Below are 11,371 nucleotides of genomic sequence, written 5' to 3' on the forward strand. Positions count from 1 at the left end.
ACTGGCCGTGAAGCCTTGTTCAAGTAATGTAACTTCTTCATTTCCTCATCTGTAAAAGTGAGGATTAAAAAGAAAATAATAGTACCTACTTCATGGGTTGTAAGGATTAAATGAGTCAATACTTACGAAACACGGAGACCAGTGCCTGCTGCAGAATGAGCGTTCGACATTTAGTAATGAGCCTCCATTATGATGATTATGATTTTATCATTATTATCGTTGTTTTTGTTATCCTCCTCTTCCCTTCTGCTCACCTCCCAACCTCTTACTCATTCTCCTGTTCCGAAATCAGGGATCGTTCCCGGAACAGATGCTCCCTTCCACAGCCCTCCTGAGAGGGCATCCTCATCTCTCTCTTTCAGGGGTGGGAAGGGAGGCACACAAAATGCAGTGTTTTGCCTAGGGTCGTAGGTTGGGGATTTGGGTCCACGTCCAGCTGACTCTGAAGCCCGAATTCTGGGTCCTGTGTGATCTCCTGCCATCTCTGTTCTGATTCTCCCAGCTCTCTGCCTCCAGCCTATATCTACAACTCCTCTTAAGCGACTAACAACTATTCTCCTTCCTCTCCTTACTTCTCAACTTGCTTCTCTTCCCATGGGCCTCTTTTAGTGACTGGCCCCACCGCTCACCCATACCCTAGGCCAGAATGCTGGGACTCACCCCAGACTCCTCCTCCTCCTCCTATTGGTCACCGTAGCTTACTGATTGTATTCCCTAAGCATCTTTCAAGTAAGTCTTTTTCTCTCCATCTCCACTGAACTGAGTATTATTTAAGACTTTCTCACCTTTCTCACCTGGATGATCTGGTCAGCTTCCTTCCAAGTGATTCTTCAGTCTCTGGTCTCCACTCAGGCTGCCAGAGCAACCTTTCCAACATGTCAATCAGACTAGGTCTTGCTCCTGCATAAAACTTGCCAATAGCTCCCTGTCATATAATTAGCTCTCAGAAAGGTCCCAAGAAAAACTCTGCCAAACAAGGGTTCTGTGGCAAAAATATTTGGGAAATACAGCTCTCTCTGTCCCCCTCCTGGAGATGCAATCAGCACAGGCTCATAATAAAGGATGAAGAAGTAAAGAATCCTGTTTATACTTGTTGGACCGAGTGGTTCTCAGTCTTACCTGATTCAGTGACCTTTTCTCTACAGTCCCCTATGAACATTTAGGGGGATCATGTTCCAAGGAATATTCTTTGGGGAACACCACCTGGCAGGATCAAGGGCAAGTTCCTTAGCATGACATAAAAGGCCTTTCAAGATAGGACTCCTTATCTTTTATTACTTCTCTCTCCATTCCTCCTGCACCCTGAATTATCTTTGCGGATTGTCGTCCACCTTTGCGGTCCTGCTCCTAGAGGGCCCTTATCTCTGTTTCCTAATTGACAAATCTACTAATTTCTCAAGAGTTGGCCCAGATAGCCCCTTCTTTGTGACTCCTTCCCTCTCTTCCTTTTGAGTCCACTATTGCTTGGCATTGTGGCTGTCAGCATTTGCCTATTTGCAGGTCTGTCTGTGCCACTGAATGATCAGTGGAGTGGCCAGGCATCTTTGCCTCCATGTCTCTAGCTACAAGGGGCTCGGTAAGGATTGATAGAACAAGTGGATAAGGGAAAGAGATCAAAGGTTTGAGACTTGCTACTGGGGCTGGAGATCACGCTGCCTCAGAGGATAGTTCTAAGCCAGGGTTTCTCAGTCTCAGAACCACTGACATTTTGAACCAGATAATATGGGCTGCCCCATGCACTGGAGGATGTTTTAGCAGCATCCCTAGCCTCTCATACTAGATGCCGTGGCAACCCCCCTTTCCAGTGCGACAATCAAAAATGTCTCTAAACATTGCCAAATATTCCCTGGGGAGCAAAATTGTCTCTGATTGAGACCACCGTTCGAGACATAGCTTATTCTAGTTGTCTTCCTATCTCTGAGCAGGTGATCTTTTCTTAGATACTTTAACCTATTTTCTCCTCTTGTCCTTAAAACTTTCTCAAGGATAAGGAAAAAAAAAAAAACCATACCTGAGGCTGAGCTTTTCTTTCTCTGGGGAAGGTAGGGGTGGGTTCCAGGAAAGGTGCAGCTTCAGTAGCGTCTCTGGGCATAATGAAACAAGCTTGGAGGGTGAGCTCGTGTTGTGCCTGAAGCTACGGAGGCATTTGTGGTGGATAGGAGCTCTTGCTCCAGGTTTCTGTGCTAGTTCCCTTGAGAGAGGATACTGGGGAGGCTTGTAATGTAGCTTTACAGAGAGCTGCCAGCCTGACCTCTACTTTCTGAGAAGCACAGTCATCTGTAGAAGGAAACACCAATCTACTCACTTCCCATTCTTGTGGGAGCCTGGGAAAGACAGAGGTCTTTTCTACAGCCACCTTCTCACCCTTGTTCCACCCCTGTAGTCAGTGCTGAGGGGAGCCAGGCCTGTGCCAAAGGTTGTGAGCTCTGCTCTGAGGTCAACGGCTGCCTCAAGTGCTCACCCAAGTTGTTCATCCTGCTGGAGAGGAACGACATCCGCCAGGTGGGCGTCTGCTTGCCGTCCTGCCCGCCTGGATACTTCGATGCCCGCAACCCCGACATGAACAAGTGCATCAGTGAGTGTGGGCAGGGCTGGAGAAGGGCACCAGAGGCTCTGGACAGTGGGGGAGGGAGCTTTGTCGGAGACTGGCAAGAAGAGTATTGGGAGCACTGAGGAGGAGAGATAAGAATTCTGATGCAAGTATCTGGCTGCCAGCCAGACGTCTCCCCCAATATTCCATCCACATTTCCACCTCAACGTGTCCCTGTTAGAACTGCATCTCCTTCCTCTAAACCTGCACCAACCTGTATTCCCACAAATCACTCTGTTCCCAAGCCATCACTCAAACCATAGACCTGGGAGCCAACCTCTCATTTATACCATCTCCCATCTATCCAATAACCAAATTGTGCCTGCTTCATCTCCTTTCTCTCCTCAATGCCATTGTCCTATCCAAGCTCCCTTCCCCTCTCTCCTGGACTATTGCAATTGCCTGTTTATCTATCCTCCAACCGTCATCTGGTTCCCTTGGACCCTTCCTTCACACTGCAGCCGGAAAGATGCTCTGAGACACACAACCTGTCCCATCACACTTCTGCTTAAAAACCACCACTGGTGCTACTGACCGAAGAGAAATTCAAGCCCCAGTCAGCCTGCTCTCCCCCACCCACCTCTCCCCGCTGGTCTTCTCACTCCGCTCCTCTCTCCCACACCAGCTACAGTTCCACATGCTTCAAGGCGCGTACTATCACACCTCCATCCTGTCTCAGCTGTGTCATTCTGGGGGACATACAATGAACGCACTCCAAAGCCAGTGCTCCCTCTCATTTGTTCAGTGCCTTGGAGTTTGGAGTACATTTCCAGATCTCACATCAGTTGAGCCCACAACACCCTTTGGAGGGAGACCGGGACCTAAGTGATGGTATCCTTTTTATAACCGATTAACAGTAAGACTTGGAGAGGAAATGACTGACCCCAGATCAGCCGACTGGTGTTCTATTCTCAACTCTACTACCTATTTATTGTGTGATTTGGGGCATGTCACAACCTCTTAAAACCCCTTCTTTAAAATGGGAGTACCAGTTTTTTACCACTGGGGTTGTTGTAAGAGGCATATGTAAAGCCCTTCATGTCTGACATTCTAAATGGTAACTGCTGTTGCTCCTAACTGTATTCCACCTGCAACCAAACCCAGAAATCAGAGCATGAGAGGAGGGAGTAGGGGAGGTGAAGCTGAGATAAAGCCACAGAGGAGGGTGGGGTGGGGGTGGGGAGTTTGTGAGGCTGCCCTCTTGGTCCTCAAGGTATTTGGGGTGAGGAGTTCCTGGCTGCGCCAGCTCCTGGGAAACTGGCAGCCCAGGCTCCAGGTGCCAGAGACCGGAGGAAGTTAGCCCCGCCCACAATCTGGGAAGGGAGAGATTGTGAAAGACCCTTCCTGCTTCTCCAGCCCTGCAACCCACCCTCCCCCACGAGTCCCCAGAGGAGGGAGAGCTAGCAGGAGGGGATCAGGGAGGGATTCAGGAGTCTAACCAAGGCAGTTCCTGGAACTCACTTGCAAAGGGAGAGGAATTTGCCCTGGGATCGCTTCCCCCTCCTCTAAGCCGATTCTTTCTGCCCAGTTGGAAAAGATCCAGGATTTGGGGTGTTGTGAATATCCAGAAAGGGGGGAAGAGGGGACCACACAGCCACAGTCAGGGCATCACTGTGTCCCTTAGTTCAACTCTGACTGGGTGGCCCTTACGGTGCCATGAGGAGCTGGGACCCTCCTCTCTCACCCCCACTAATCCAAGAGGGTCCTGTTCTCCTCCTCTGAAACCAGCTCTCTCGGGCCTCACCTAGGGTTCCAGGGCCTAGGATTGGGTTTGAGTTGGCATGGGCTGACCCTGGGTAAGTCCCAGCCTGCCCTGAAGAGTGGCCACTTTGGTCTCCTTCCCGAGCCCTGCCCTTGCCTTTCCCTCCCTCCCCAGATGCCTCTCTTGCACTTCCTAGCTCCAGGCTACCTACCATCCTGCCCTCAGAGTGAGTGGTCCTGGACTGGCAGGTGTTGAGATGGGGATGAGGGGAAGTGTCCGTTGCAGGCTGAACCTGAGGCCTCCACTCTTGTCCTCTCCTCAGAATGCAAGATTGAGCACTGTGAGGCCTGCTTCAGTCACAACTTCTGCACCAAGTGTAAGGAGAGCTTGTACCTGCACAAGGGACGCTGCTACCCGGCCTGTCCCGAGGGCTCTGCAGCTGCCAACGGCACCATGGAGTGCAGTAGTCCTGGTAAGGCAGGCACCATGGGTGCTGTGGGCAGAGGGCCCCGGACCCCAGGAGTAAGGCGGGTCAGGGTGGGGTCTGGGCACTGTCCAGAGAAAACTTACCCTACAACTACCCTCTGGGGTTTTCCTTAGGACTTTCCTGCCCTCTGGGCCTGAGTCCAGGCAGAGAGCTGGTGGGAGAAGCTCCCATGCGGTACTCCGGGCCAGGGGAGGGGATGTGACCCCCACTCCTCTCCCTTCTCTCCGTCTTCCCTCCCTTCCTGCCAGCGCAATGTGAAATGAGCGAGTGGTCCCTGTGGGGGCCGTGCTCCAAGAAGAAGAAGCTCTGTGGTTTCCGGAGGGGCTCTGAGGAGCGGACACGGAGGGTGCTCCATGCCCCCGGAGGGGACCATGCCATCTGCTCCGACACCAAGGAGATCCGGAGGTGCACAGTGCGGAGGGTGCCCTGTCCTGAGGGTGAGCTGCAGCCTCCGCCTCCCTGGAGGTGTGACCACCTTTGCTTCCTGCCTGTTGTCCAGGAGAGGGCCTCAGGCTGGGGCCAAATGGAGAGTCCCCAACTCAAGATCCCATGCTGTGCAAACTAGTGCCAGGTCCTGGAAGAACCCCGGAACTCGGTGTGGTGGGAGCTGGAAACTTTCATGTCCATATCTTTCCATTTCTTCTGGGCCAGCAGATGTTGGTACTGGAAGGAACCTCAGAGGTCGGGTGGGGATGTTAAAGGGGTGCTAAGACCCAGAGAGGTATAATGATTTGGCCAAGGTCGCTCAGCCTTGGCAATGATGGCCCCAGAGAGGGGCAGGGATCATCCTGCTTGTCCTGAAAGCTGCACTGAACATCTTGAACATGGGAGTCCAAGGCTTGAGGAAGACATGAGAAAGAGGAGGGTGTCTGGTTTATCAAGAAGTAGAAGGCGAAAAGGCTCTTGGGACCCCCTCTCAGTACCCTTATTGCAGGGTCCTCTGAAGTGGCTGATGGTCAGAGGAGGTTTTAAGGGGACCCTGATTGCCTAAAGGCAGCATCTCCAGCCTCCTCCCTGCCCAGCTTCCTCACCACTCCCCTCCTAGGGCCTTTGGCCATGCCTAGGGCCTCCCTGTTTGTGGAAGGGCATCATTTGTTGACTCTTCCTGCTGTTGGGTTGCAGGGCAGAAGAGGAGGAAGGGAAGCCAGGGCCGGCGGGAGAACGCCAACAGGAACCCAAGCAGAAAGGAAAGCAAGGATGCGGGCACCGGCTCTCGGAGACGCAAGGGCCAGCAACAGCAGCAGCAGCAAGGGACAGTGGGGCCACTCACATCTGCGGGGCCCACCTAGGGACATTCTTCAGCCTCCAGGCCGATGCAGAAATAGTCCAGCGCTGCTCTATGTGATGGAAGATTTACTGAACTGGAGTGCCGGGGGTAACACGTACACACACTCTACAAACATACATGAACGTGCAGACCCCCACGTCCAAACATGCAACCGACATACATGTACACCCGTGCACATGCACACACACATACACACACACACACACACACTCAAGGCTACTGGAAGACACTTCTATCTCTTGGACATCATGATGTGAACAGGGTGGGGAAGCAGAGGGGTCATCTCTGCCCAGCAGCACACCCTTGGTTTGTGATGTTCCCAATGGACATGGCAGAGAGGACATTTCCCAGGCCCAAACTTTGCAGAGTGATGCCTCTGGAGGAGCTGATAGGATCAGCCCAGTGTGGCAGACAGGAGCCAAAGTGTGAGGACTGTTCAGCATTTCCAGCTGTGTGACTTTATCATTGGAGAATATTGTTACATATTTTTGATCCATATCAGGGCTGCCCTGACTGAAAACTGCTTAAAGGTTTATTTCAAATTAAAACCAAAAACCAAATGACAACAGTAGCTAGAGGCACCACATTCTTTTTCAGGGTACAGGGATTGGTGGAGTATGCATGGGAGTAAGGAGACAGGGCTGACCCCTTAATGGCCTCCTGGACAGAGCAGGAGGAAAACTTTGGGGATACTCAAGGTGGTAGCCAGCTTCTTGCCCAGAGTGTGGTCTGTGGAGGCATTGACATCACCACTGGGCAGCCGGTTAGAAATGAGAATCTTGGGTCCCATCCTAGACCCAAGGAACCAGAGTCTGCATTTTAACAAGGTTCCAGGTGACAGATGTGCACATTCAAATTTTAGAAGCACTGCTCTAATTACCTCTAAGGATGAAAAGGATGCCAGTCCGCTATAGAGGAAGATTTTCTATCTTGGAGAGGTGGAATCTCTACGCTGAGGGGCTACAGGGGAAGGGAGTGCTCTGGGAGGGTTGGTGACGGACCCAAAGGCGGAACAATGGATGGAATCGCCTCTTACGGCATTTGGAAGTGTCCACTGGCAGCCATCCGTGCACCAGGTTCTGGACTAAGTGTTTGGTGTCCAGAGGAGAACCAGACATGGGCTTGCTGTCATGGAACTTAGAGGTTGGTGGGGGCGACAGGTCTAAATCAAATAATCAGTCAAATAAGTGTATAATTACAAGTGGGCGGAGTTAAAGGCAGGCAACCACTGGCACATACACAAAGCTACAAAAGTGAATAAAAGTGGATAAGTCAAAGATTTTATCTCAGGGAAGCTTTTCAGAGGTGATATTTGAGCCAAACTCTAAAGAAAGAAAGAGTTAAGACAAAGAGAAGGAATGACATCCTAGATCAGTGCTGTCTAACGGAATTGTAATGTGAGCCACTTATGTGATCGAAAATCTTTCTAGTAGTCACATTTAAAGAGTAGAAAGAGATAGGTGAAGTTAATTTTAATTATATTCTTTATTTAACCAAATACATACAAAATTTTATCTTTTAATCAATATAAAAATTATTAACAAGATCTTTTACATTTTTTTTTCAAACTAAGTCTTCAACATCCTGTGTGTATTTTTACACTTTATGGCATATCTTAATTTAGACATGAAACTTTCACCAGAAATACTTGAGCTGTATTTAGAGTTCATAAAAATTAAAGTTGAAAAGTAGATTCACATACTCAAGTTGTTTCAAGAATAGTTAAGTTTGCCAATAACTGAATTGAATGTTTTTAAATTTTAAATTTAATTCATTAAAATTAAATAATATTAACAATTCAGTTCTTCAGTTGCACTAGCCATGCTTCAAGTGCTCACCAGCCACATGCGGCTGGTGGCTACTGTACTGGACAGCATAATTCTATATAGAGGGTATAGTTCATGCAAATGTCCTGTGGCAGAATGGAGCTTGGTGTTGAAGGCCAATATACCTGGAAGGCCTGGAGGGCAAGTAAGGTGAGACAATCCCAGAAAGGTTACCTAGAGTTAGGTCTTTATCCTCAGAGCCAGGGGAAGCTGCTGAAGGGTTTTTTAAGCTGCAGGCCAACATGACCAGATTTGTATTTCGCAAAGATTATGTTGGCTGTAGCACAGAAAACAGATTGGAGGAAAGCTGCTTAGGAGGCTATTGCCATCATCCAGTTGAGAGGTGTCGAAGGCTTGGACTAGGGTGGTGGCAGTGGGAATAGAGAGAAGTCAAAGGTATTTGGAGAATAAAGTTGGCAGAGTTTGGTGTTAAACTGGGTATGGAAGAGGGGAGAAAAGAAGAGAGAGGTGTCAAGAATAAAGTCTCTGTTTCTAGCTTGAACACCTAGACAGCTGATGGTGCTGTGCTCTGAGCTGGGAACCCAGGAGAAAGAACAATTTGGAAGGAGAAAAGAGAACATAACTTTGGGTTTGACTGGGTTGGGTCTGAGGTACCTCTGAGACAACCTGGTGAAGATTGGGAGTAGCCGCTGTGCAAACACAAATATAGGTCTAGAGTGCACAGGGGGAGTCTGAGCTGCAACATAAACTGGGGTAGAGAAGTTAATCGAGGGTCTTGGTTTGGAAGAGGTTGATTAAAAAGAGTACTGGGTGATGAGAGAGCTCAGGACTCAGCTCTGTGGCTGGCCAAGTATGAGGATCAGATAATGAAGGATCTGTCAGAGGAGGAGTCAGAGAAGGACCAGGGAAGAGGACAACCGGGAGAATGTCACGTCCCAAGGCCAGCAAGCAGGAGGGGAGATCGAGGGGACCAAAGGCATCTAAGAGACCAAGTAAGTGAGGACTGGGAATTGACCACAATGTGTGTGTCAATAGTAACCTTGGCGAGAGCTATCTGGGGAGGTTGACAGAGGCAGATACAGTACAGACAATTTCTTCAGGAAGTTTCACTGAGAAAAGGAGAAAAATAGGACAGGCCTAGAAAGAGATATGGGGTCAAGAGAAAGCTTTTTTTTTTTTTTTTTTTTTTTAGGTGGGAAAGACTTGAAAATGTTTAAAACTTGCTGGGAAGGGTCCAATTAAGAGGAAGAGGGTACACACACAGTCGAGAGAAGGGGGAAGTCAGTAGTGAAAGGCCCTGGGGAAGGACAGCCGTATAGGAGCAAGGAGAGGGTGGTATAGGTGTAGGAAGTCTGGGAAGTTTGGAAAGTGAGGTATCTCAGGACTATGCACCTGACACTGTAGGGCTCATCTCACCCATACCCCTGAGCCCCTTCACTGCTGTTCTGGAGCCTGGGCGGTCACAGGCTGCCCATGGCCATCTCCCCCAGCTCCTTGCCTTGCTTCCTCTCCCTGACCCTGGCTCTGCCAGTTTCTCTGGTCCTATCCGTCCTCCATCTCTGGTTTATATCTCTTTGCCTTTGCAGGTCCCTCTTTCCCTGACCCTGTCCCCTTCTCTATCCCTCTTTCTGTCACCCTTTCTCTGTTCTCACCTCAGCCTCTATTTGTATGCACTATTGTTTCCCTTTGTTTTTCTGTCTCTCTTCTGGATATCAGTCCTCAATCTCTGTGTGTCTTGGTTGTCTCTGGCTCTGATTTGTTCTAATCTTCCAGATCCTTAGGTGTGACCTTGCATCAGCAACATAGGTCTCATTGGTCTCAACAGGGAGCTTGTTAAAAATTGCAGAATCTCAGGCCTCGTCCAGACCTAAAATCTAATCTGCCTTATAACAGGTCCCTTAGGTAATTTGTGCCTTAAGCTTTCTTCTAAAACAACATCAAAACAAAAATCCAGAATCTTAGCAACATGGAATGATCTGGATTCTCCTGTATGTCCTGATCACCTTGGCATTCAACTTCTCTGAGTCGTTTCCTTGAGCCTCCTAAAGCTACTCTTAAAAATCTAGGCTGCTAAGGAGGGAACATAACAAGCTTCCACATCTGCAGCATTACTGGTGGGAGGGAATTCTCCTGACACTGACACACTGAGTGCATCCAGGTGTGATCCCAGGGCTTCCCTGAAAACAGCCCCGCCTGGACCTACTTCTGTCTGTCTCACTCTGTCCTTCCAAGAATAAGAATATTTGTTTTTTGAGCTGGGGTTGAGATGTGGGTTTCAAGATGCGGGGGGCAGTTACCTCCTCACAGTCCTAGAAGCAGCCCATCTGAGGCCAGAGACCATAAGGATTGATCAGAAGTGACACATGATTTATGGAGTAAGCAAGGTGCTGGAGAGAGGGAGTCATGTCAAGATTCCGAACTCTATTCCCAAGTTTAGGCAACAACAGCGTAGGATTTGTATGCGGCTGCTATCTGCCCACATTGTCATTTAGAAAATGTTAGCTTTTTCCTCTGCAGGGTTACAGACTTGTCCTGTTAGACTCATTCCTGGCGGCTTTAGCCAGTGCCAGCCCTGGTATGTTTCAGACCAAGTCTCCAGAGAATGGATTTATTTTCCATTTCAATATTTTGGGTGATGGGGTTGTGTTTTCTGGGTTTATTTTTCTTAAGTATTTTTTCCCCTCTGGTTTGTTTGGTTTGGTTTGGTTTAGAAAGACTGAGAGAGCTTTAGGAAAAGGGTCAGCTCCCTGGGCCCTGAGTCAAGTTCCTGACACAGAGCCAGTAATCCAGGTGCTTACTTTTTTTGTCCCTGACATTTCCAGCTGTGGTCCAGACCAGACTGAAACAGACAACAGGTGGAAATCCCGCTGAAAGGTGGTGAGGAAAGAATGAAAAAAACAACCAGAGAGAACAGGTTCCATTTTGAAGGATTAAGTAGATTCATTGCAAAGGGACTGGAGGACTGTCTGGCTGGTGAACGTGAGACGGAACAAAAGCCTAGTTGTAGGGGAGTAAAGAAGATCTGAAGACTAGAAGCCTCAGGGGTTGCTGTGACCAAGCATACCAGAGTTGGGTGCACCTGCTTTGGTGTGGCGAACTCCTGGCTCTCTCAAGAGGAAGAAGCAACACAGGGTAAAGAATAAACAGGTTTTGGCTAGAGGCTTAGTTGAGGCTCTTTCAGCCTCACATAGACTCTGGAAGAGCAGCCCTTGATGGGGGTGGTGGGACAGCTATTAAATGTGGGCCCCTTTTCTCTGGCACTTCTAGCCTACCAGATTGGTGGTGAGAAGGATAAGAGACCCAGGTCAATAGCTAGAGAAGGTAGGGTCCTACCCTAGAGACTTGCAGAACTTAAGAAGGAAATTGCGAAACAGAACTACATTTTGAAAGAGAAAATATGTGAAATATGGTTCCTCCCTAGCCTGCCGGCTCTCCCGGAGCTTGGTTCGAGGAGGTGGGTGAGATGGGTTCCTGGCTGCCCTTGGTCTGGTGTGAGAAAGAAGCAGAGCCAAGCCCC

General features: G+C 49.2%; 1 protein-coding gene across 1 annotated transcript in view; it reads left to right on the plus strand.

Annotated features, from left to right (window-relative positions):
• Positions 1-6,068, plus strand: part of RSPO1 (R-spondin 1) — a 15,141-nt gene extending 9,073 nt beyond the window's left edge. The window contains exons 2-5 of the mRNA XM_011381366.1: positions 2,384-2,575; positions 4,615-4,764; positions 5,028-5,216; positions 5,902-6,068. Of these exons, the coding sequence (XP_011379668.1) occupies positions 2,384-2,575; positions 4,615-4,764; positions 5,028-5,216; positions 5,902-6,068 (698 nt within the window). The remainder of the gene's footprint in view (positions 1-2,383; positions 2,576-4,614; positions 4,765-5,027; positions 5,217-5,901) is intronic.
• The last annotated feature ends 5,303 nt before the right edge of the window (positions 6,069-11,371 follow it).

This window comes from Pteropus vampyrus, unplaced genomic scaffold, assembly GCF_000151845.1.
Source record: "Pteropus vampyrus isolate Shadow unplaced genomic scaffold, Pvam_2.0 Scaffold435, whole genome shotgun sequence".
NCBI lineage: Eukaryota > Metazoa > Chordata > Mammalia > Chiroptera > Pteropodidae > Pteropus > Pteropus vampyrus.